The sequence below is a fragment of the Dermacentor andersoni genome, chromosome 1 (genome assembly GCF_023375885.2).
Source record: "Dermacentor andersoni chromosome 1, qqDerAnde1_hic_scaffold, whole genome shotgun sequence".
NCBI lineage: Eukaryota > Metazoa > Arthropoda > Arachnida > Ixodida > Ixodidae > Dermacentor > Dermacentor andersoni.
The window spans coordinates 240,451,231-240,478,307 of NC_092814.1; the positions used below are offsets into that span (position 1 = coordinate 240,451,231).

Sequence of the window (27,077 nt, forward strand, 5' to 3'; positions counted from 1 at the left end):
GGGATGACGGTGCGATAAAAGCACGTCGATGACTACAAGAAAAGTCGTCAGCGTAACAGAATGGACGGACGGACGGACGGACAGACAGACAAGGCAAACCCAGTTTCAAACCTTAACTGCAGATGCAGTAAAAAGAAAATCGCGCGGCATGATGTAGCCACCATCGGAATTGATCAACAGTGAGCGAACAAAGGAAGCCTCAGCCCGAAGGCAACGTTTCGATAAGCGCGAACTTTGTCAGGGACGAGCGTCCGTCTACCCGTGACCACTTTGTCGTATTGTTCGGACATCGTCCGAATTGTCATTCAATTCGTCTCCCTATGAGCCCATTGACGTCTCTCTCTCGATTATACGGACGTGCGGGCCAGCCACGTTTATTTCTTCGGTTGAAGCTTTTAAAAACGATGCGAAGGAAAGGCGCTATCAGCTTCAGCGCGGCAGGACACGCACCGCGCGGCGCCGCAAACCGCGAGCGAACTTCGGCGGCAGGCAGCATACTGGGACAAGCACGCTTATTCACGAGGTTTTTCATGAGAACACGCGACCGTAGACGATTTGCCCTAGTTGTCTGCTTGGCCACATATATACCGAAGGCAAGATTCGTGTAGCGGCCTTTCACTTTTGTCTTTATTGCGACAGTATGTTTAACTGTCCGAGAGTGGGTTTGCTGCATCCGTCTCCACCCATTCCTTTATGCTGCTATCAAACCAATTTCCCATCCTCACCATATCGCGCAGGGAAACGAAACTCTGCCGTCCCTGGTGATCGAAATCATGTCCCTGTGGCAATATTAGATATAGAGAGCCCGACGCGCTAAACACCGACCTATCGTGCTACTTGCAGTAAACGTGCGCGGTTTGGTGTGCGACGCAGATCCTCGAAGAGTGGCGACGTCTGCGCGCTTACTTCAAAGGCAACAGAAGGCAATAGGCTCGCACAGATGCTGTTAGATCCAGCAGTCGTTCGCAACGTGGCTTTCAGCACTAAAATGTCACGTACTGGACGAATTTTCCTTCAACTCTGAGGCTTTTCTTTCGAGGAACCCGTATGGGTCTTCCTTTGTAGCAATTGCTACGAACGGGTGGATGTCTGATTTTCCCTTTATTAAGAAAAAGTACAGAAACTACTCAAAAACGTATGACAGGTTTTAAAATAGCAAGGATCTGCATGATTGCTTTAACCACACGAGAGTTCTCATAAGACGTGTGTTTTGATCTATGCTGCTTGGAGCAGCATACTGCTTTCTTTCTTTTTTTTCCGTGCATGAATCAGGTATCCCAATATTTTGCAATAGTTACCTCCTTGATATTACCTGTTTGTATTAGTCCTAACCCTGCATTGCTTCAGGAGTTATTAAAAATTACTTGTTACCCGGGACCATGTCTCAAAAGTGTTCGAGAAGACCTCCGAAGCAATGCACCATACTGTTTCTGCATGAAGCACTTAAAACAAAACCCGCGTCACAGGTAAGACATGAGCATTGCTGAAATAGAACTCTTGGAATTTACATACTTGGCAGGATGCACAGTGCCGTAACCCACAGTGAAACAAACGTCCACGCTTCGTTTGCAATAACGCCTAAACAGCACAATAGTTTTTGAAGCAACGAACTCTCGGAGTTGGCGTGTTACGCTGCTGGATAACCAGGAGTCAACGGAGAGGTGAAAACCTAATGACGCACGTACGGGCAAACACCGCCCTTCATCACCCAGGCTATACGAAGCGAGTGCAGAGTCACGAACTTTACGATTCACCGATGCTCGCTCAGAGTGGCAAAGAGAAAACGACATCTTCGTTTGACCTCGGCAGGTGCAATATTTGGCAGAGCGCTTCTCTAGCGTCGCGACACTGTTTTTGCTTATTCTTATGCTGGCATAAGCGCGAATTTTTCTGGGACGGCGTCGTCTAGCGGCACACCATGGACTGAACCAGTGGGCGCCGTACCATCCAATCTCGGAGGCCACGGTTCCAGCGGAACACCGGGCATGGCCCGAGGGCCGCCACACGATAGCGGGGCCGCGCAAATGGGTGAGCTAGAGAGGAAGACTGCGTGGCACGAAGGAAAAACAAAACGAAACCATACCGCCGCCTAGCAGTGCCTGCAGCCACGAGAGGGTTCGCAGTTGGAGCGTATAAAGCAGGGGGGGGCTAAGCGCGCGCTCCGTTTCCTGCTTCTTGCAGACGAAGCGAGCTGCTTGATGCCCCCGGGGTGCTTGCGAAACCTGCGCAGGGTCTTCGCGCCAGCCCTCCGCGCTGGGGCCACGCTATATTTCTCTGCTTCGTCTCACCGATCGGTATCAGTGCCGTGGCTCCAGCGAGTGGTGCGCGTGCAGGAACCGCCAAGGCGGACCATGGCATCGCATTTGCCTCTGCTTATGAGCGAGGCAAAAGGTTACTTCGCACTCCCGCTGCACGCTCGTGCGTACGATGTCACGCGAACCTTCATGCATACCGTCTTTCCACTTCTACGTGGCCCGCTGGGCTATAAGCAAGCGCGTAGCACCGACAAAGGGAGGTCATATAATTTTGCGGCGTCGCTGACAAATCCAGCTGGTTCAAAGCAAAATGAGCTACACATACCTATTGTTAAATAAATTTTTTAAAATGCAGCTGGTTATTTTATTTATTTATTTATTGGGGGGAATTTGTACAGTGCATTATAACTTAAACTGATTCGCATCTCTTCTGAGACGCCTGTGTTCTTCATTTAGTTTTTTTTTTTTCATGCTGTATTATTCCACTCCTGTATGTGTTCTTCCACTCCTGTAAAGGCCCTCGGGCTGATAGTATTGTTAAATAAACACGAAACATATACTCAATAAAGATTGACTGTAGGGCTAGCTGGTCTTGCATAGTAACTGTTGAGGGGGAATCAGCGCTAAAGAAATCGCGCACACAGGAAGAGGGGTCGAACACACGCAGCAGGGATGGTGCGTAGAAAAAGAGAGAGACTGCCACGTGTGCACATCAAAGGCCGACGCTCAAGAATACATATCCGCAAGCGTGCAACAATACAAACGGCTTAGTTATCCAACAGTCTCTGCTCACAGCGCAAGTCTTGAATTGCTGCTATACGTCGCTGCTGCCTAGAACGGCATCTCCCCGAGGCGACGAACAAGCGCTTGTGTTCGTCCCCTCTTTCTAAACATGCGCAAGCGTCTTTTTAAGCGCTAATCCCACTCAACAGGCGAAACATCCGCACACAGAAAAGAGCACGCGTCGATCCGCTCAAAGGAGGAAAAAGTAGAAAAGCGGCGGCCACGGTTGATTAGAACACAACAATGAGATAACAATAGCACTTGTGCATCGCACATCCGCAGACGATCAGCAAAAGCCACTGAGCGAAGACTCACATCAAATAACCATTACAAAAAAAGGATGACCGATCTATCCATATGAAGTGAGTGGTGTAAGACGGAACGACCTTCTACGACATAGTCCGAGCCTATGTCCGAATGCACATGCACGTGCATAAGCAAAAGCTCTGCAGATTTCTCGTGCTTTCGACGGAAACATTCCCCATGATCCCGAATTAAACAAGGGATCGCCGAGATGTTAGCGAAACTGTTCTATAGTCTTATCAGAGCGAAGGGCCGACGACCCTCAATTTATCAATCTATTTTTTTTTTTCTTGCGCTCTTTAATTTCCCCGTTTAATCCGGTGCCGCCCAAACAGATGAATACGAGTAGAAGTCGTTTACGTCATATTCTTAACAAGGATGCTTCATTCTTCAGAAATGAGTCAACAAAGATGAATACGGCTGTGCATGCCTTTGACATGCACGCTTCGAATTCCTTTCGAACGGAACGACGTCAGGCAGCGCTGAGATATATATAGACCGACAGTACGCAGAAAATAGAGATAAAAAGGAGCGCAGAGGAATGGTGGAGGTAGGTGGCAGAAAAGATCTGTCAGGCCATGAAGGAAATTTAGATCACAAATTTTCGCTTTATGACAATCACGCTTCACTTCTATTCCATCCGCCCACTTCCACCCCTTCAAAAAGGCAGACGCTAAATACCTGCACAACCGCGTTGGGATCGCGTAAATCCGGCTCCAGTGAAGCGAGGTCCTCGCTGGCTTGAAAGAAAATCACCGCGGCGGCCCGTTTCATCCGATCTCGTCCCTCGTTTGATGACTTCCTGCTCCGCATGTCCTCGCACCAAATGACTGCGCAGCGTCGCGAGGCTGCATGTCCATACGCTTAAACGACGTCTCGATCGACTCGGATGACAGGCAGGCGCCGAAGGCAAGAATGTACTGATCAAAACGTAGCCCAGCAGTCGTGGCAACCTTTCTGAAATTACCGCCACCTGACGCGCGCCTCACCATTAGCGACTAGCCTGCAGCACTACAGTAACCTCGCGCTTTCTTCTCGGTCACCGTCGACTGCCCGTAACGGACAGCCCCAGCAAACGACGCCGCTTCCGGAAGTTCGCTCTAAAGAGCGGAGCGCAACTTTCTCGTGGAGCAGCACGCGAGAGACGATACGGACGGCGTTCCCGAGTAAATAATGAGAACAACAGCTCGGCCGACGAAAGGTGGCACGGTGACTCCGACGAGGCTCGCAAACAGAACACACACAGTGGACACGGCGGGATCAAAAGCTGCCACAGCCTGTCGATGAGCGCGGCTCGCGTTGGCCAAAAATGAGGCGCGGACAACGCTTGGCCGGCAAAGAGCAGCGACGAGGCGACCCAGGACGAGGAGACGCGCGAAGGCGACAGCCCGAGGTTAATACGCGCGCAGATGACTCCGCCACACATTCGGCACGGCACCAGAGCGCGCACGTCAAGTCGCGTCAATGCGGCGAGCCGGAAGACGTCCGCCCGCGACCTGCCCAAAAGAAGTGATTAACTCGCGCCGCTTTTCTCTCGCCGCGGGCTAGGGACTGTGCTACCTGCCGAGGATTGCGCAACGCCCCGCACAGCTGACAACCGATCAGGCAGAGAACCACTGCACTGACGAGAAAACGTCGAATGGACGCCGCGGCAGAAAAACCTGAAAACGGGGTCATGCAGTAGTGCGCACAGACAAGGCTGCGAATCCGCTTGCAGGCTCGGAGCCCCCCGGAGAGAGCGCTTCCGGCAAGACTGCGCGCGACCGCGCATCAGCCGCCGCTGACATGATGCACGGCCCCGCGGCTGCCGACGCCCAGGGGACAGCGCGGTGGAAACTTGGCCGAGGGCCGTTTAGCTCGATTCGCACCTCAGCCGTGACGACAGCGTATCTTCGCAGCGACTGCGCGCGCGTAGGAGGAGAACGCTACGCGCTACAGGCACGTCAACCGCCAAACCTTTCAAAGGCTTCAGAGGAGGGAGCGTTTTTTATTTTTATTTATTCTCGTTTTGCTTCTCTAATCCGATGTGCTGCCAGGACGAGTTCTAGATATTACAAGATGGCGTAAAACTCCTCCGATTAGGAATTGATAAGTCCACAGTAGGAGAAAACTCCTCGTATTTTGGTCAAGCAGATCGGAATGAAAAGGTGTACCACACAGCGGTGGTCGCACACGCGAACGTGGAGCACAGCTCTCAAGTCGAAGCGGCAAAACGAGATGTGTGACGGCTCCCGCGGTTTCTCACCGAGATTTCTTTCTTGTATACTTGGAATAATGAAGGTGCATTACACGCATCACAAAGCACGACCTATAATCATCGAATGCCCTTCACCTTCTTTATTTTTTTTTTTTTTGGTTTTTCTGGGATACTTTTTCCTTATGCATCTAGGCTGCAAGAGACACCGTAGTGGAAGAGGATGATGCAAGTTTTTATCGAGATCTTTTGAAAAGAGGGTTGACGCAGTCAGTACCAAGTCCGGGACTCCATTGGCGAATGCCCGTGCTCTCTCGATGAGCCCTTGTTGGCTCTCGAGGTCTGAGCTGGACAGAGTTGCCACCCACCCCTCATTTGTTGGTTGATTTATGATGTCTATAGGGTCTGTTTCTATTGACAGACCCATAACGTGTGGTAAAGGTCTACCTTCACCCCACAAAACCTACATTTATTGTTGAAAGATCCGGAGCCTATCGCATGCCTGGGCTAATTTTGACCTCGTGCGGTTCGCGGCCTTCATCAAATGCGGCTGCGGCGACCGAAATTCAAAGCCGCTTTGCTCAGGGGAGGAACAACAATGCCGTTGCGTCAACGCGGCGGGCTTCAACCTTACTGAGTGGTTTGTTTTGCAAGGTTTACATGAACCAGACGTCCAACGCGTCGTCACAAGTAGAATACATGCAAGCTCTAAAGAGAAAGACCGAAATAAAATGAGGGAGAGACATCGCACAGTGTATTGTCACATGTTCTTTTCTTCTTCTTCGTGTTGGAGCCTGGACAGTGCATGTGGAATAAACGGGTCTGCTAGCGCTGCCTGTCCTCGTCGTCTTCTGTCTTTCAATATATGTATATATAGTGTCACGGTGCCACGAGAGGGACAAAGACGACGATCTCCAACAAGACGAAAGAGACGACGTAGATGGCTAACCTTACGCTCGGCCATACTGGTTGTACCGGGCATATTTTCTGCAGAGTAAACACGGTCCCATTTAACCTTATATCTCTGCCCGTTTCATTTTTGGTGGAGGTGCGGATTATTGCGCGAGATGGAACTCCGCAGCGGGCTTGTCTTCGGCCGTCCTGCCATGCTGACCGACGACCAGGCCATTGGGTTACGCACGGCGTACCTGGGCCGTCAGCATCCGCGACACCGCAACCGTCAGTCGTCTTGAACCATCCGCGCGACCCGGCAGCTTCTCTGGTAACGACACCGACAAAGTAGACATCGAAGAATGGCTTGGCATATACGAGCGCGTCGCTCCACACAACCGATGGGACCCGACAGTGATGCTCGCAAATCTTTTCTACCTCCAGGGACCAGCACGCACCTGGTATGACACAAACGAAGAAAAGTTGCCCAGCTGGGACGTATGCAAGCAAAAACTTCGCGACCTCTTCGGCAAGCTCGCTGGTCGCAAGTGCGCCGCTGCGAAAGACCTATCCTGTCGGGCTCAGACAGCTCCCGAGTCGTACGTTGCGTACATCCTTGATGTCCTAGCTCTTTGCCGCCGCGTCGATACCAGTATGCCCGAGGCTGACAAAGCGAGGTACATTCTGAAAGGCATCGCCGATAATGCGTTTAACTTGCTCGTTTTTAAAGACTGCTCGACGGTAGACGAAATTATCCGTGAGTGCAGACGTTTCGAAGACGCAGAGCCGTCGCATTGCCGGACAGTTCGTGCGGCTTCCCAACAACGCCGCTACGTCGTCGCGCGAAGACACTCATTCGGCTCTTCAATCGTCCACTACGATTACGATGTAATCGTCCACTACGATATAATTACGAGAGAAATAATAAGGCGTCCATTGTGCCCTGCTAGCTATGCATCCCTAGTTTTGATCCCACAAAGCCGGGAAGCACGTGCCGGATAACCAGTTACAGATTTTGAGGGCATACCCGCGCGATGGACTGCAACTTCTCACCAAGTACTCACGGAGCTTTTGGGCAGCGCGCAAGTCAACTGCTGGCCGCAAAGTAATCGCTAACTCGCACGCGGGACAAACTGGAAACGGTCCAGACTTCTTAAACGCTGCGCGGTAACAAATAAGGAGGAGAGGATAGCAGCGCAGACCAACAAAAGCGAAGTAGACGCCAACTTAATGGCGGCTGCGAAACTGACTAACCGCCACACCTTTCTTCTTCCGCTAGGAAAGATGCACTTCTACAGCTTCGATTCTAATATTCGAGTTTAAGCTTGCGCAAGACGGATCGACAGCTGTTACGAAAACGATGGGATTAACACGCTTTCTCGCATAACCACACTTGTGCGCAGGCGTTCTTTTGATTTACCCGGCCTGTGCATGACACGAACGACCTGAACCAAAACTATCGCGGCGCAATCAGGCTGCACTTACCGTCAGAGAATTCAGTCCATCAATTTGGCTCCTCTTCAAAGCGAGCAGTCTGCTCCGCATTCGAAACGAGATGTGGAATTTTGAGAAGCCGGCCGGCATTACCAATGGCCCTACTGTATGTATGCAACTGATGCAAGGGCACCAGTGCACGGCATCGGGGTTATGACGCGAGCACTCACGCGTTAAGCAAGATCGATCGGAGAGAAAAAGTACGACGCTGAAAAACTGCGGCATCGAAGTTTAAGCTTAACACAAAGTTTAAAACGTGATCGCGGTATACGGCAACTACGGTACACGCTGTACGACACAAGATTTTGCGAATGCCGACGACGGGAAGTGAATGAAATTAACGTAATATCCATCTCGTGCGAGTACGCTAGCGTCTGTAGCCGGCATTTTTTTTTTTTAAATGCTAAAGCTGTACAATCGCAAGACGAGAAAAAATATTCTTGTATGACGCTCAAGAACACGACGCTCAAAGCGAAAATGGTTCAGCTGCGAAGGAAACGAGTCAGATTAAAGCAAGCCGAAGCATACGCGCCTGATGAGACCAACCCCGCGCTACGCCGCCGTTGCTGCACCAACAGTGTGCAAAGACAGCCACACTCACACTTTCGCTTTTTTTTTATTAACGAAGAAGACAAAAAAAAGTTAACACGAAATTATCTTATTTGATTTCGACATTAGATGGTGTTCTCGTTCTGAATAAGCCGTAGCTCGCTAGTTTATCGCTGTCACCAGCGCAGTAAATTTATTAACTATTTCGATGGCAAACGGATAACGAGCAATCGATAGCCCGGTTGGAGGCATAATCGCGTTGTTGCCCATCCTCGGTTGGAAAACCTGTCATTACATGCTTTGCAGCAGGTGCAGGTGCTCACAAGGCCTCTGTTACTTGTGTCAGTTTTTACAGCCTGAAATATTTCCGGGGACAAAAAAATGAACTGGCAGAAAAAGAGTTGAAAGAGTTTCCGGATCCCTGTGGCAGTGTGGAGCGCAGTGAATGGCGGGCAGGAACAATCAACGAGACCAGCATAGGTGCACGAGGGAGGGCGTATGCCGTCCGCATGCATAACAACGCTAACAAGGCGACGAGAGCGAAGAACAACCGTGGGCTGAATGCCGCCACGCGATGAGCGCCACAGTCGCCGCCGTTTGTCGGGAAAACGAGGCCGGGGAGGCAAATAAGAGCCCGGCTCACTCTTGTCTCGAAACAATGCGGCGGGCCGCGCGGGAGACAATGAGCGACGAAGGCAGGCGCGGAGGCGACGCTCCACATGCGTGTCCCAAACAGGGGGACGGAAAGAAGCGTGCCAGCAGCGCGCGCGGGTCAGCGGAACGGCGCGTCCCACGTATTACGGCACGTGTTAATAACGCTCGCATGCGCGTAGTAGGCCGATTCACACCGCATATACGACGCTCTCTAAGCGTGCGCGCCGAAAGCTCATTAAAAAGCTGACGTAGGCTCGCTGCCTTTCGCTTACGTACACCGAACTGCGTGCGGCCTTGTAGCGAGCCCGGAGATGTATAAGCCTGCGCTAGATAGACAAGCGTCCACCGCTCGGCTGTTCCCTCCCCCAACTGCATGGCCAGCAGCAGCGTTGGGTGGAGAGCGGACGCTGATCACAATGTAACCGCCGGGCCGACTAAAAAAATCGGAGAGAAGCGGACGCCGCCCAGGCGGTGCAGCGGTCCACGCTGCAGCGTCGTGGACCCACGCCGTGTGGGAAGCGCGCCTTCTGAACTGGAGTGGCGGCCTAAATCGGGCGCGACGTGCAGCGCTGCACTCGCCGACAAAGGCGGAAATCAGGGATGCGCGCCCCTGGGCGAGCGTCTTCGTGGGCGCGCCGGGGAAGCGGAAGAAGGGGCTCCGCGGCGACGCCCCGATGCAGGTCACACGAGGCGCTCTCTCGCGAAGCGCGCGCCCATACACGACAGTGGCAGCGGGCACACAAAAGCACGCATGTCGCCGAGCGGCAGGATGAAACGCGTGGCGCTGTACTACAACGCCGAGCCACTCTCACTGACAACGCTAGGGAAACAGGCGACTCTCTGCTTCCGCAGAACAATATGTGGGAGGATCGAATCACCGGAAGGAGCCGAGCCGGCAGGAGACCGGCGATATCAGTGATTCACTCCCCGCCGAGCGCGCGGCGTTTTCTCTCCACATTACGGGTAGATTCCTCGGCACGTTTGTTTCCGGCTATCGCAAACCGGGTACGACAGACCACATAGGTAAGACCACATAGGTAAATTTGAGATCGCGAGACTCGCTTCAGCTCCACAAAAGGGCGTACATCATGTGTGGACATGGGTGCGCGTATGAGCAAGCTTTCGAAGCTTCCGTTCGTTACGCGTACCCAGCTTGGCGCAATACATCCAACTCGCACAGTTCGAGGGGACAAGACGACGCCTGCTGCATCGAGTGCGTTCAACCTACGTCACGAAGCTCCTTTCGCTTTTTTGTTTTTGTTCCATTTGATGACCCACTTCTCAGGTTTCCGTATGCAGAGCCGAGCATCAAGCGGGCGTTGAGGTGTCACCAACGAATATACATATGCACGTAGCATGCAGACAATGATCACTTCTTGGCGAATGGGGCCAAGCTGTTGTGAAATGCATAAGCGCTAAGACAGACCTGTTCGATGCGGTTCTTCCCTCTACTCAATCTACTTCTTCGTTTTTCTTTCTTCTTTCTTCTTTTGACCACTGGTCACGGAGACGGCAGAGGTTGAATCTCAGTCGAATATCTCTGATATTCAGCATTGCGGCAGAATAAAAGAAGCGCAGTTTTGCCTGCCGCCGTAATGATTTTTCCCTTCCGCCCTGTAAACCTCGCCTCAGTTTCTTCATCATTCTTACCAGCCGGAAGAAGCCTCCACCGTTCGTATAAACAAACACACATCACCTGCAACGAATAACTGTGTCGGAAAGTGCAAGATTACAAAAGAGGCAAATCAGCCGCAGCGGCTGTGGAGGCCCGCGTGTATGGGTACAGAAAACAGAATCCCTAGGAGGAGGGACGGGGGACGGACATCATATTTCGTATTCCCGTAGATCTTCTAGCTCCCTCCAGGCGCACAACGTATAGGCATGCATGCATGCATGCATGCATGAGAGCAAGGGCGACGAGGTCGGGTAGCCCCCTCCCCCCGAAGGTGATTGACGGCCTGCCAGCCACCGGTTGCCCCCACAACCCAAGACAGCAAGACAACGAAGCCGTGCGATCATGTGCAGCGCGCAAAAGCGGCGGCAAGAGCCTCTTTCAGCGCAAGGCGGCGACGTTAGCCGCTGCTGTCGCCCCGAGGCGGCGCCTGCGACAGAGTCGGTCGAGCGGTGTCTTCTATATTGGGCATATGCCTCGTTTCCAAATGCGGGCAGGCGCTGCCTGTGTAAACCGGCCGCTAATCGGCAGGCCCTGGGCGCTTCCTCGTGCAGCGCGCGACGTCAGGCTGTGCGCGCCAAACAGGCGCCACAGACCGACGTCGCTGCCTGCTCGTTGAGGAAGCGTCCGAAATGGACCGAAACACTGAAGTGGTTGCTTCGGTATTAGGTTCGATCGGTTCGAGAGCAATTTAGGAAACGGTTTAGAGTCCGTGTTGCACGCAACGCTGCATCGTGAAAAAACCACAAGGGAGCCCCGTCTTCGCAAACAATTAGTCCATTTTAACACACAAAATCCAACGCATGAACGCGCTTCGGCCAACTATATATTGCTGGATCGCCAAGCCCATACTGCGAATGCGTCAGTAGCAGAACGCCTTGTCTTATTGTGCGCAACACGAAATAAAAGACATTACAGTCCGCGTACTAATAACATACGAAGGAACATACTGCGCAAATCAAAGAAAAAAATAGTAATAAAAAAAAATAAACAAAGCTCTGTCATGCAGCACACCGACGTCACGCGACATGACCAAACGTAGCAGTCAGTCAGGCCACTACTGGAAGAAACTCTGTCCGCCTGCTTCCTCTACAAAATTCCCCATTTCTACGCATTTTCTACCCATTTACAACGACGCTGCTCGGTCAGCAAGCGCGGCTTAACCGTGGAAACTGAGCAATACCTTTCTATATTACCCCTACTCACACCACCATCGGCTTGTTCAGTAAACTGCTATATTTCGTAACTATAGAAAACATACAGTTCTGTGATGAGAACTTAGCTTTCGCAGCCCGAAGCTTTAACTTAAGAAACAAAAATAAAACGCTGCAGTATGTCTCGTAACAAAAGAGATGGTTGGGCAAATCTTGACCGGCATTTTACAACATAGATTTGGAGCAAGGGCGATGGTATAAAGCCCAACAGTTCCAGATCTGCGGACAACTGCGCGAGAACTGCTATATATAGGCGTGCGACCACACCATCGTAGCTTCTCGATAGTAAAAGAGAAGTCCGAGACGTGTTAAACGTGCTCAAACTTAGGATCAGCGCGCGTCAATCCGCACAAGCCCACGGGCTGCGAAAGCCAAGCTCGACATAGTCATGAAGAATATCAAAATATTTGAAGGTTTTCACATTTCGAATGACCATTTCAATTGCAAGTAACAAATTAGATACTAACCGGTTCTAAACAAGTGCATTCGAAAACTAGAAAAGCGACCAGATGCTTCATTTTCCAAGCTATAACACTACTTACCGGTCCTTATGTAGTAGTCAAAATGAACATCGTATGACGACTGACTGCTATTGCAATCAAGTACATGCAAAAAAAAACATGATATACCGCATAATAAAACGAGTTCGCCTACCTGCTGAAAGGATATATATGAAACAATATGGCGGCCTTTTCATTCCCTTTTAAAGGTCGAAATTAGAACATTATAAAGCTGAAAGAGAGAGAAGAGAAACACACGCAGTACACAATGCACCGCTAGTCCCTTGCACTGACACGATATAGGCCTGGCCTTCTAATACGCTGCCCGTGAACCAGTGTTTGAAGGACAACAACTTTGCACATCAAATAGTGTACACACAGGTGTGCGCAGGCGCTTTCTGAAAGAATCCGTTACTCGGAGAAACAGGAGAACGATTAGGGCGGGCGAGCATTGCGGGAAAGCTGCCGCGCTCTGCGCTTCTGCATTATGCAGCTGCACACGGGTGGATAGCACAGCGATTTTTATAGGAAGGAAACTGAACGAGATAAGTGCAGCGCCGTAACTGTCTCTCGCTATGAGGTCACCTCAACAGTACTGCACACGGGTGAGAAGAGCTCGGGTGCATATACAGCACAGACTTTGCATATGATGCGCGCATTCGTTGTGGCGGAGGTATACCGCGACAGTTCCAAGGCTCTGAAAGAAGAGCACACAGACTTCGCGGCGCTGTTTTTGTTCGCTGTGTACGTATGCACACGCCACTCTGCCGCCTTTCGTCGTCATGGAGAGCGCATCTGTGCAGCTATCAACGCTACTGATCGGGTTCCACACACGGGGCAGCGGCACAACGACCACACACCACAGCTAAGGTCCCGCCTGCACAACTGGGGCCGTCCAGCGTCCGCGCCCAGCGTGCCAAAGAATAGCAGGCACGTGACACGTGATCTGCGCTTCTGCGAGAGTACACACGCATCAGTAACATCCTCGTGAGGGCTAGTTGGTTCATCTTTAGAAATATATGCTCAAACGCGGCGACTGAAACAAGGCCACATAGTTCCGTGGTATTTGTTTCTCTGCGTGTCCTTGTTGCAGTAGCACTATTGAGCACAGTTCTAAAGTATACATCAAGACGTACGATACAAGGTCGTCCACTTCTTGGTCGAGAACACGTGTTTAGTATTAAAGTGCCCATAGAAACCTGAATTCGAAATTGGGCTTGAAGATTAATAATTTATTCGTAAATATCAGCGTCAGGCGCAATATTTGCCACTTTCAATCCCCACAAATTAGGTTAAATGTAAGGAGTTGCGCACATATAGGCTTAACGAAAGAGTGGGGCTCGGCTACCGCAGGGAAAGGTTAACGTGGAGTCATTCATAGTCATGTTTCGGCTTAAGATAAACGCGATGATGATGAGTAATGAAGGCTAATGAGCTATTTCCCCTGAGAGTGGGCGGCCCTGTATATATTTACGATAACGGTATACATACCGTACGCGTCGACTTCAGCGGTGGCACACACGATACATTCTGCGATAATGAGAATAGCGTTAGAGATGTTGGTAACAGGATGAGCGGTCAGTAGCAGGTCAGAAGTTTAACGCGTTATGAGCACTGCACTGTGAGTCAAAGATACTGACCAGAATCATTTGAGTACGCGCTCCACCACGTCTGGTCTCCTAGGAATGGACAAGATAGATAGCAAGGCGTTGAAGTACATGGTGCCTTTAGAGTTTGCGTCGCGTTATACATTGTTAGCGAAACGGTAGCTGAGGCATGGCGGCAACCAAAAAGTCACACGCTAAGCGAACTACTACAGCAAAGCAAAGCTGCGAGCAGCAACAACGCCACGGTACGAGAGATCACTTATGCAGAAGAACGAGCTTTGCACGATACAGGCGCCCACTTCCAACCAGAAAGAAGCTGCCATATACAATGAAGACAATCCTCAGTGGTCACCTGGAGGTACTGTATCACGCTGAAAACGAGATTATTACGAGGGGTGATCGAATCGCGAAAATTTCCAATCAAATAGTACACGCATATTTAAAGAAAAAAGGAAAAAGAACGCGCTTCGGATATGGAATGGCAATTATAAAATATTTTTTTTCTGTTTCTAAAAAGGTAGAGAAAGAAACGTGGATAAGAAATCCGGCAACAATTAAAAACAAACGCTTTATTTTCTTCCGATGCGTGCTATGCTGCTGGTGTTGCATTGGAATGGACAGTTTGTAAATGTGCAAAATGATAAAGTGCCCACATTTTAGCTCACAACAGGGCATATCAAGAGACCATCTCAGGCAGGCTCCCATGGCAGGAACGTATTAACCGAACACAAAATTCCGAAATTGAAATCATACGTGAAATTTCGAATATTCATTCGCCACACCCCTAGCGTATTCACTCATCGCGCAGGCCGCAGCCGTATGACCGAAAACAATACAACAGACTCGTAACACGGCGTTTCTGCTATACCCTCGGAACTGTTGGCGAAATAAACTTTAAAGGTGTCATAACTCCACAAGGCTTCATTACGCCACCGTTTTGTCATATCAGGGTGTCTACCAAGTTGACATTTCCAAACTCCCTGAGTTTTCCAGGTTTTCCCTGGGTGCCATTGCAAATTTCCCGGAGTGATGCATAACTATGTTTTATGTCAAGACGGACTGAAACCATATCGCCTGATGCTGTCACTCTCTAGTAAGCACATGAAAAAAATAAAAACGTGACTTAATACAATCTGAATACTAAGGAGCAGTGTTTATGTTATTCAAAAAGAGAATAGAAGGCATGGGTTAGTAAAATGCACAGCAAATAAAGTGTCTTCGAAAAAAATTGCAAATGGGGTCGGACATTATCAAATACGAATAAAAAGGAGATGCATATAGAAGCAAATATTTTCGAATATGAGCTATTTCTATCAACTGATAGCAACCTTAGTGGGATGATGATGATAGAAACCTTAGTGGAACTCTGTCACAATTGAGATTCTCTCTCAACAGCTCGTAAGTCAACCTCAACTGTCCTGACATACTCTCAGCCCGCGCACGACGCCCGAGTGTTGTGTTTCACTGCTTTAAAGAGTTTATTTTGGTTTGGAAGAGGGACACCTGCATCTCGGCATCAGCCGAAACTTTATTTTTTGAGCTCAAGCTCCTTCAAAACGGCAGCTGCAAGCTTCCATTCCCGTTTATTCCTCAATGCGTAGGTAATTTCTGTTCTTGTGCGCCTTCCGCCACTCGTTCGCCCCAAGGACCATTTGAAGCATCTTGGTCAGTTGCACAGTCCACGACCGATTTTTCGAACTCCCTAGGGGCCGCGAAAACGTCCGAAAAATCGGCCAGTTGGAAAAAAAATCAATCCGTGTCATTTACTGCCCTTAGGGGCTCAAACCTTCACAGGCACGTTAGAAAACGCTCAGAAGTCCTGTCGGTACACATATTGGGCATATCGATGCTCGTACTGTGACAGGAAATACCGGGTGCCTGCGTGTATAATTAAGAAATACATACTGTGTTCCGTGGCCCCTTCCCACGCTTGTTATGCTTAACTGCAATACTTTTGCGTAAGCTTCACCAAGTAACATTTCTGTGCAGACGCGAAGCTGACTTTCAGAAACCAGCATTATGCAACGCACCGTGTTTTCCAAGTTTCTAAGCCAATCGCGAGGACCACAAAGGCGGAGTCCGTGCCATTGCTGACAGCAGCTAATTCTTTCAATAAAAAACTCGGCACCCAACGGCAAGAAGCTTCATAGCGAACGTCGAAGCAGCTAGGCCTGGCGTTGCCGCAGTGGTGGCAACGGCTGCCAGCGGATCTGCGTGCGAGAGTGCCGGTTCGAGGTGGCGAAGTAATCAAAACGGCAGTGGTGGTGTCTTTGATTATTGCCGCTTCGGACCTGCGGTCACGGCAAAACATCCGGAAATTCGGACGGCGAAGAGTTCCTGCGTCGGAAATTTCACACGTTGTTATACGTTGACTCTATGGGGCACGTGGCGGGGCCGCGAAGCTGTCCAAATTATCGGGAATCCGGAAAGTCGCTCGTTGACTGTACACTGGCAACTCCCCCTGCCGACGACAGGGCATCAAAGACGATTCATTACGATTCCTGTCTGTTACTCGACCCAGCATTACCTCGACTTTCGACCCTTTCAATAAAATTGCCGCTAATTTTCCCTGATAGAGGCCCAAATTCCCTGAGTTTTCCCTGACTTTTTCCAGACTACTCAAAATCCCTGAGAATTCCCTGTTTTCCCGGTTTTCCCGGTTGGTAGACACCCTGCATATGCTAATTGCATCGGCTTTCTACTTATTTGCCAAGAAGACCTTCCTTGCACCGCACAGCGGGGCAATGCTAAGTGGAACGTCAAAGCATCGCGCACGTTGTAGTGGTGTAATCCAAGTCAGCCAGTGCTCAAAACATGCCAATTTAGTAGGCAGGAGACTAGCCGCAGTTTTCGGATACCGTGCACAAACATATTAGCATTGCACGCAACACTGTCTCGCAGTGCGCAAGCAGCACGCTTTAGGCTAATAAGTGGAACGCTCTAACGCATTTCGCCGCAATCTTGGGAACTTGTATCTCGAAACTGGTGCTAGTTCGAGATTCGTTAGTAAATAGGCGGGCGTTTTCGAACCGAGATCACCTATAATTCCGCAACTGCAACATGCGCACTAAAGAAATTAGTCTTTATAAATGTTGCTAAATGTCGTTAACCTGCTAACTATATATACGCTTGTAATTTGTGGTGCAATTATTCTAATGCCACCCTCTTCAAGTCAACAAAGTTAAGAGACGAAGTACGCTTTCTATCATATGCGACATCAAAAATCTATTGAAGAAAATAAAGTAAGGTTGTGAAAAAAAAAAAGAGAAAACTGGTAGGAGACCCTAATCTTTGACTTAGTGTCTTTTAGTGGCACTCGCACCTCAACGTTGGTGTTCTTTAGGTTAACTTTAGCAACGCACGAACCGAACTCGGAGGAACCGCTTTCCCTTAATTAGCCAGTTAAACATCATGCCACCTTCTTGTATGCGATGTCATTACTGACGTTATTACTTCCGCTTTCTACTTCCGGGTTTCTAGGAATTTCGCCAAAGTCGTGCTCACGTGGCGGGTCTCTAAAGTCTACGATTCTGTGCTTTGGTGTGCGGTAATCAGTGATTTTAATTAACTCTAATTATTACAGACACTTCAGTAGCTCAACTTGTAACCAAACTTATGCTTTGATATCATATCTATAATGAAACCCACGAATTTTGTACAGTACTATTTTTTTTTCTGATTTATCTTGAACTTCTCCGGTCATCTCAGGAGGTGAACCGGAAGTGTTGCGCAAGAAACAAGAGTGTCACTCGATGCTCGTGCCAACGAAAAAAGACAAAAAGACGGCATCGTATTAGCCTTGACGTAAGCGTTAACCCCTCAAGCGATATCCCCTCTCCCCCAGGACAGGGACGACCGCTCGGGACACGTCCCTCGTGAGCTTTGCACGGACCGCGCCTGCGTGAACATGAAAGAGCCCCGCGGAATGCTCAGGCTTGGAAAGGTCAGCCTCGAAAAGCACCGCGCGAGGAGGCCCTCTTCAAGCAACGGAGCCTCAGCCCCGGCCGCAACCCCTTGGGCTGGGCGTTGCTGGAAGCGCACAGGTGCCGCGCGCAGGCGGGCGCCGTTTCGATTTCAGCGCCAGCGGCCGTTCCGCCGACCTGATCCCGTTTCTCGGAGGCCTTTCCTTGGGCGCGCCGCCTGGCCGGGTCACGCGGCCGTGCAGGCTTCGCAGCGGCCACGCTGCCGCGGGGCGATAGCGCGCAGCTCGGTCCTGCAGGGACGCCTTGGCGGGCACAATGAGCTTTTGTGCCCGCTGTCGTACACTGTCCCCCACCCGGACACTGAGGCCCGGGCCATTTTCCTACCGTCGCCGGACTTGCGTCACTGAAACCAGCGGCCGAACGGAAATTCAATTAGGGCTCGCTCCATACCGCGCCATCTCAAAACCTCGGCGCTCGCGGTCGAGAGGCTCTGACACGTGAAAGGTCGCGCCGGACGGCGCAGAAATCGCCGAAAATGTAATAATCGCTTTCAGGTGCGTCAATCGAGCACCGCTGTAGCCAAAGGGAAATCGAAGCCCCGTGAGGAGCCCACACGGGGCGGAGTTTTGCGCCCCTCAAGCGGCCGCAGTGGAGGGAAGGGCGCAGTGCCACCTTCCCGGTGCGACGCCGAGGTGGCGATCGCGGAGATCGGGGTCGCCAAGGTGCACCGACACTTCCGCGCCACAACGCCGCCAGACCACACCTGAACGCGAGGCACAAATTATGCGGGCCGCATACTTCCACACGGGCGCGCGCCGCAACAAAGACAGTGCCGCAGGAAGGAGGAAAAAAGCCACCGGCACTGGCGAAGCGTGTACAAGAAATACCCGACACATTTGGCGGCACGCGAGACCCGATTTCCACTATACGCCTCTCGAAGTGCCGTAACCTGGAGGCCATCTACACGCCAAACGCCGATTACGAAGACAAACACCGAGTCACAATGGAGCCTCTGGGTACTATAATGCACCGTCGTCTCGTTGTTTCCAGGCGACACAATTGGGACTCAGCGCAGTGAGAGTGTTCGACTGCAATAGATACCTCGACGCCCGTCCACTCTGGCGTCAACGAACCTTGCGTAAGCGTGCCAGCGCGACAATACGTGGCGAAAACAATATAAGCCCACTTCGCACGATACACCACCACCAGGGTGCATATTTATATATAAGAAACTTGGACAGTCGTACACTAAAGCAAGCTCACTCTGTTGGATTTTTCTGCAAGGCTCGTCTTGCCGAAACATTCGCTCCCCAAATCTGTCGCTCAGTGAACCTAATTCCGCATTCGTGAGGCGGAAGCGCCGGCCAAAAAACGTGGTTTGTCCGCAGCTCGCGCCGCGTATTGCGCGCCAATCTGGCAACAGGGCGTTGCCCCGTCGCTCGAGGGACTACGCGCATCAGCGCTGACATCTGCGCCCCGGAACGTGAAATTTTTGTTACAAGTTTCGAAATTAATATATCGGTACACGAGCCTCTTAGAAAAATACAAGAAAATGAACTTGTCTTAGGATACGGCTCCACTCATACGCCCTAGGCGTAAAAGTTTCAAAAGGTTAACGAGATTTATTTAACTGTACACTTTCAGGTCGAAACTTTCCATCCGCAGCGTGTTCGCGAAGGAGCACAAAACTAGATGCGCAAGCCGCATTTGCGTAGTCAAACCTTAGAACAGAAGAAAGTTGTAACTTTTGAAGACGACGAAAGTCGACATTTGGTCGAACAACGTTCAGTCAGACTGGCTAAGTGGACCTCGTGGACAGCAATCTCGAGGATGAACGATTCTCCACAAATGATCAGTTTTAGAGGACGGGCGCTTCTCAAGATTCAATGAATGTTGACGAGGTAGCCTGTCCAGGACGCTTACTTAGTGCACTGGATAAGTTGAGTCAGCATTGCAGTTTCATCTTTTTATGGCACAGGTTGCGTACTGCTACGCAATCTGTGCCATAATAGACGAAACTGCAACGCGAATTCCCTTTTGCAGTGCGGATATCTTGTGTAAGAACAGAAGCCACCATCAGAAGAGTAATTTACTGTTAATATTCTACTCGATCACCTAGGCTGCGTTATTTAAAAATATACAGACATTTTGAGCAAACGTTTGCAGAACAAAGTGAGGTAACGGCCGCGTAATACTTAGTCTAAGCTTTAGCAATAATAATAAATAATAATAATAATAATTAAATTATGGGGTTTTACGAGCCAAAACCACTTTCCGATTACCAGGCACGCCGTAGTGGAGGACTCCGGAAATTTCGACCACCTGGGGTTCTTTAACGTGCACCTAAATCTAAGTACACGGGTGTTTTCGCATATCGGCCCCATCGAAATGTGGCCGCCGTGGCCGGGATTCGATCCCGCGACCTCGTGCTCAGCAGTCCAACACCATAGCCACTGAGCAACCACGGCGGGTAATAAATAATAATAATAATAATAATAATAATAATAATAATAATAATAATAATAATAATAATAATAATAATAATAATAATAATAATAATACGACACGCCCAAACCAGTGTTTCCAGAAAGCACTGTTTTGACACACGAACGAAGCCCTGGTGAACGTAGCCACGATACACCGCGCACACAAAGACACAGTGCTTGGTACGCGTAATCAGCCCCGCAGTCCGAACAACGTAACACCCACGAATGCAACAATCATACTCAAAAAGGGCGGGAAAAAAAGAAAAAGCCACTGCACACGCCTGGCAGCGCCCGCTACACATTCCGCTCTTCGACACCGCGGCAGCCGCGAGACACAAAGGACTGCCACAACGGTCAACGCGCGGTCCGACATCGAGGCAGAAGGGGGCGCGAATCCACTGCGGAGTGAAAAACGCGCACCGGTGCGGGAAACACAAAGCGGCCCGCGCTCGCTCACGAATACAAAGCGCCAAGGAATGCGCGCACCAATCTTCCGCGTTCTGTGGGGATCGGCAGCGCAGTTTCTCGAGAGCGCGCGATCACAGTGTGCTGTCAATGTGAACAAGCATGCCGGGCAGGGGATAATTGACTCGTCGCGGCCGACCGTTTCGTCGTACAACGGGACGCAGAGAAAGGAGGGGCGGCACGCGCGCATTTCGGCGCGGCAAGCAAATGGAAAGAACGAGAGCAGCGAGGGGGGGCCAAACAAGCACTCGCGCGACGGCTGAAAACTAAACAAGAAAGCGCCCGCGGGGGCCCGATCGAGGCGACAGACAAACGAGACCGGGTCACGGCGGCGCGGCTCCCCGATCTGGGCTCGCGCGGCGCATAGCGAGTCAGTCGGTTAAGCCAAACCGGTCATCGAGCAGCCCCCCTCGGGGGCGTCGAAAGACGCCTCGAGCCGCAGGTTCCCGGGAGAAGGAGAGAACATGGTTCCGCGTTTACGCGGCGGCGCTGTAACAAGCCGGAAGCGAAACGCCGCCCTACATTCTGACAGCAGCAACAGCAGCCGGCATTCAATCGCGCACACGACGCCCACCCGGCGGCGCAGGCAGAAATGAAGAAACGGCCCCTCTTAGAAGGGGGCGTTGCGAAACGCCATCAGATATGAACCTGCTCCGTTTCTCGCTGCCCCTTCACGAGCAGAAGACGCAGGGGGCGCGCTGACAGCGACCACGCCAGCTATCCAGTGGGCAGCGCAAGTAATACGCGGACCGGAGAGATTCCAACGAAGAACGAGTCGCTGTCAATTGAATGTCGGGTGCGCTTTCGAGCCCGTTACATTACCATGAAAAGGCATGCATGTTTAGGCAAGGTGCACGTACCCTCATGACCCCGGAGTGCGTTGCCCATTCGCTTCCAACGAGCGCGAAATGCTGTGGCTATGAGGCAAACTCGTCAGGACCGCCGCGTTGTTGTCTCAAAAAGGCGCCACAGAGACAAGTGCCAGAGGTGACCGCTGGCCTTATCAGGCGTCTCGAACAATCTCGCTGCTTGACAACGACTATCTTGCGGCCCAGCCGTGCATGCGTAAAGTAATAGTGCAAAACTCTGACTCGACAGTTGCCGCCAAACCGGACAATTATACGAGGGCCTGGGAAAGCGCGTTCTCACTCATGCACCGAAGACGCACTTTAGCAAAGCATCAAGCGGTGCAATTTCGCCGAAAACACGCCGTTATTAGTGTTTTAGTTGAGCGTATTTACGCTCCGCTCAGCAGCTGAGCGGAAGCTCGAATGCGCATGCGCCGTCCGCTTAGCCGTAAGCGGACCGTGTTCCTCGCTTCGCTTTAGAAGCTGCCTGAGCGGAGCGTGCTGCGTAGCACCTTGACTTGCGTTGGCGTAAGAAAGGATTGGATTGGATGCAGAAAGCAAGCTCGCTGGCTCTCACGTGGAGCTCCCCAAGACGGTGCTTTATTTTCCGCTGGATAAAACGGTCCGGTAACGCATTAGGAGCGCACGTCTAGATACTTCATGGACAAATAAGCTGTGTGTATTATATATATATATATATATATATATATATATATATATATATATATATATATATATATATATATATATATATATATATATATATATAGACGTTGTACTTTATAAAAGTGATCAATGGGTGTTTTTATTTTCTTTCATTACCCTGAATTTGGCCAGAGGGCGCTGCAACTACGAAAGGTCCGCTCCGCTAAACGTATAAGTAAAACGTGAAAATCGCCCGACGCTCCGCTGTGGCTTAGCGGGGCAACTCGGAGCGGCGCGTACCGTAAAGACGCTCAACTAAAACACTCTCTTACTATAACAGAAGAATACATAAGAGAAGGCGCAACAAGAAGCCCGAAATACAATGCAGAAATACGTTCCACACTTTCAAGTAATGGCTAACCACAAAGCCAAGGTCAATCTACTTTCTTGCTGAGCACGAGGTCGCGGGATCGAATCCCGGCCACGGCGGCCGCATTTCGATGGGGGCGAAATGCGAAAACACCCGTGTACTTAGATTTAGGTGCACGTTAAAGAACCCCAGGTGGTCGAAATTTCCGGAATCCCCCACTACGGCGTGCCTCAGAAAGTGGTTTTGGCACGTATACCCCATAATTTAAAAAAAAAAAAAAGTACTTTCCGACACGGCCGTTGGTATAATTGCAGGGGCTTTCATTTGCTCTGATGTACCTCCCCACAGTACTGGCGCGAATAATGCGTTTCGCTATGCGCAATAAAACGTTATAACAGATGTCCAAATTATAACAGAAGTCTTGTTACACATTCTAAGCATTTTCGACAAATGCTTGTTTAACTCTCGGAGCACATTCGTCGCCCGCTGCCCTCAATGGAGGGGCGCAGGCGGTGCGCGGAACGGTATGGTTCGTAACCGCGCAGGTTGCAGTGTTAAGGAAATCTAGCTAGAGCGCTAGCCGCCACTGACTCCAGCCAGCGATGGCTCGGACCCGGGAAATCGGACACATCTGCGGCAACGGTGCGCTTGGTTCTCGTGTCCGAAGCTCGTCCCTCTCTGCCAGGTCGGAGCTTCATCTCTATTTCACGCTCCCCCGGGGCCCAATCGGAGAACCCCGGCGCGTGATCCCTCAGCGTGCCACCAAAACACTCGGAGAACAGTGTGCAGCTAGGGATGGACGGCCGTTTCGAGAAATTATGCCACGCGGCAACGGGGCCCGAAGCCGAATGGAACAAATAGCAAAGGTTGTGCCCGGTGCACCTAAGGAACTTCGCAAGACAAAAGTTATTGCAAGTACCTGGCACACTGGCCATTATTTGGATCGCGGTGCACACGCTCGCGAAGCACCGAGCGACAAGTTGTACAAATATCAACTTTAGAGAACGGTCGAAAAGACCGCAGACCCAGAATGGTGACGTGCTGGAGGCAGTCTCAACGTCTGCTACTGAGCTAGCGACACCGCTTCAGGCGAACAGCTGTCCGTTTGCACATGCTTGCTTATCGACTGGACAGACGCGAACCATTAGCCTGTTCACTATCTCGACACCCATCCTCGGACGAAACAGGACGATCGTACACGCAGACTGCAATCAAGAACACAGGTAATGAAGAAAGGGTACCGGAGACCGGCAGCGAAGGCGCTTTAAAAAAAAAGAAAAAAAAAACGAATCTTGCTGACAGAATAGCCAGCACCTTCCAAACAGTGCAGCTTGTGCCTGAGGTTTCGCAGCAAGGGCGCCGGTGGACGGCAGGTGAGGCCCCAAGAGCGCGACCCCACGCGGTCAGTGCGCGTGTTGCCTCCAAGACACGGAAAAGACGCGCGTCCGCCGCCTCAAGGCGAAGACGCGGTGCACGTTTTTCCTCCGTAGTGTCATAATGCTACAGCGGCGACGCACTGTCGTCCGCCTGGTCTGTCTCTCAGGCGGTTCTGCACGCAGGCCACGGTGCACCTTACATATGCAGTGCCAAGCACAGCGCTGCGTGCTGGAAGTGTCAGAGACAACGTGCGTGGTTCCTTTCATAGTGCTACGACTTGTCTTGTACTCGTATATTCATGGTGGATCACTCCATACCCATTCAAATTGATACGCTCTTCGCAGATATAATGTACAGATTCAATAGGTCAGCGCTGTGGATGCACTCTGCATATTCGAACGGACAAAATAGGCTGACATTATGGCTTTGCGAAGTTCGAGAAGGCCACCGCACAAGACTCGCACGGAAATTAGGCACCTTACATCGTCACGCTTTCAGGCAGGGACATCCCACAACTACACCCCGTGAGAAGGCACGACACAAGAGGGAAACACACACATCGATGTGTTTGTCTTTTTCTGTGCCGTGTCGTCACGCGTGTTTTAAATTCACTATTGCAAAGACATCGAGTCGAGAGTGTCAATGGACAACTTCCTGCCTATATGCACTGCGACGAAATTGTGAGTCAAGGTCAAAACATATGCGAAAGCCCGACCTCCGGCGTCCCTTGTAGCCTGCCACAAGTGACGCATTTCTTTTTCTTTACTAGCAGCCCACAATGCACAACGCGTGAAAAAAAAGAAAAGAAAATCAGCGCCACAGAGTAAATGCCTCCGAGCAAGAAAGGATCATACGCATCGCGACTACAAAACAAGCAGCGGCAACGAATAAACCATCATCACCAGACATGCAAAAAAGGCCATCCTGCCAGCTCGTAGGTCCGCCTATGAGAAAATGGGGGGGATGAGGGGAAAGGGCGGGTTGTATATAATAGCCACACAAACACAGGACGGCACAGTAAAGGAAGCTCGGAAAGGGTACGTGCTCGCGGCGACGATTAAGACGTGCCCCCAAGAGGAGACGGAGCGCGCGCGCACGCAACGGCAAAAGAAACAAAAATGCAAAGCCGTCAGACGCGCGCATCGCAGTGTACGGGGTGCGTTCAAAAGCCAACTAGCGCCGCGGGCAGGAAGAAGGCTACCCACGAATCCGCGGGTCGCAGTGGCAGCGTCAACGCCGCGCATACGACGACAAAAGGCCGCGCTGGGATGGAGAGCGCCAAGGACGAAAAGTTCTTGGCGAACCGCGCGCTCCGAGACACAAAGGGCCACAGAACGCGGAAGCCGTGTGTCGCGCTGCGCAACTGATGCTCGCCGGGACTGCCGACGGATTCGCACGCGCCTCTGTCGGCACGGGCAGCAAGCAAGCGCCAGAGACGCCTACTCGACAGCGCGGTACAAGAAGGTGATCCACACAGAACACTCAGGAGTGTGGCGGTGAGGCAAGGAGAGTATAGGTGGCAAAGATTGACGACGACGATGACCCCCCTCCTTCCGCCGTCAGCTTTTCTGGACGGTTGCGCCTGCGCTCACGTTGACAGTTCATAAGCCATAACGTTGCAATTTCCAGTTCCGTGTACCAAGCATCTGTGACCGCAAATGATTCCAACCGGAATGCAGAAGCACAACTCACAAAAACAAATTGGGCTTTCAGCTACAAGCGGTTCGAGTGTTCAACAATCGAAACCAAGTTAGCCACTGCACGCGCTCTCGTCGCGTCAAGGGAACATGAAATGTGACAAATCGCTAAAGCTAGCTGGTCCGCAGCATGTAACGTTTTCTTTAGGCGACCTGGAACAATGAATGGTGCTGACCGCTCGCTAGGCGATACCGACCGAAAAACGACGGAACGCGTGCCAGAAGACTGGCTGAAAAGCGATAATTAACGCAATAATTATGGCGTTGCCCTGTCTCCGCCAGAGCCGATTCCGTCCAAGCTTGGCAGTGCAATGTCACAAATTGCATGCAAAATACGCACACCGCGGCTCCGTACCAGCTTCCTGCATGTGTAGAGTCGACAGGTAATCATTATATTCGCGGTTGGCAATTTCCTACAGTTCTTGCAGTTACACGGTAGGAATGCAGTTACATCAGTAATGCCAGACTGGATTCTATGCCGCCTCTCTATAAAGGTGAAAATACCGCTGCCCCAGGACGCCGTACATTCTTCAGAGAAGTGTTTCGCCGAAATGCCCGTCTCGACGGCCCACTATAGACAGCATCCTAATGTAGATCACTTCTCGCCCGCCAGTTTCATCAACCAAATGACAGCCGTCCTGCGACCATTAACGTCCGCGAGCAAGGCAGGCACTGTAATTTTCTTTTTTTGTCACCTGCTTTCCTCCTCGCTGTCTACAAACGGGGCCTCCGGTCCCCGCGCTACTCGAGCGGCTTGGCACCGACGCGTATTTGACGATGACCGGCGACCACACATTCTAACCGGAAGGCGGTCAACGAAGGGCGTCAGTTGGCACCAGAATTGACCAGTATCCCCTGGTCGGGAATACGTGTCCGCGATACAGGCCCAGGTCAGATGTGTTGATCTCATAATTGCTCTGCTGCTGCACGCTGCTTAACTGCTGCCGCACAACGACGTACGCGTCACGTTCCGCCAGTCGAAAGCAGGAGGTATATATAGCCGGGTCGGAACTGTCAAATATTTTCGTTCGTATGACCCGTATCTCATCCATCGGCCACATTCGTTAATACGTTTGCTATTAGGATAAGCCGGCGCCTGCTGTTACTAACTGCTTTAGCGTATTAACAACGCCGTCTTTATGCAAGAACC

At 51.0% G+C, this 27,077-nt stretch overlaps 1 protein-coding gene across 10 annotated transcripts in view; it reads right to left on the reverse strand.

Moving 5' to 3' along the window:
* The window catches only part of twin (CCR4-NOT transcription complex subunit 6-like twin), a 300,870-nt gene that overhangs the window by 92,311 nt on the left and 181,482 nt on the right, over positions 1-27,077 (reverse strand). For 5 of the 10 annotated variants that reach the window (XM_050195821.2, XM_055063546.1, XM_050195820.2 and 2 more), the window contains 2 exons: positions 14,150-14,188; positions 14,001-14,039 (listed from right to left, as the gene is read on the reverse strand). The exons of the other annotated variants lie outside the window; for them this stretch is intronic. In XM_050195821.2, coding sequence (XP_050051778.1) covers positions 14,001-14,039; positions 14,150-14,188 — 78 coding nt within the window. The remainder of the gene's footprint in view (positions 1-14,000; positions 14,040-14,149; positions 14,189-27,077) is intronic. 10 annotated transcript variants of the gene reach the window in all.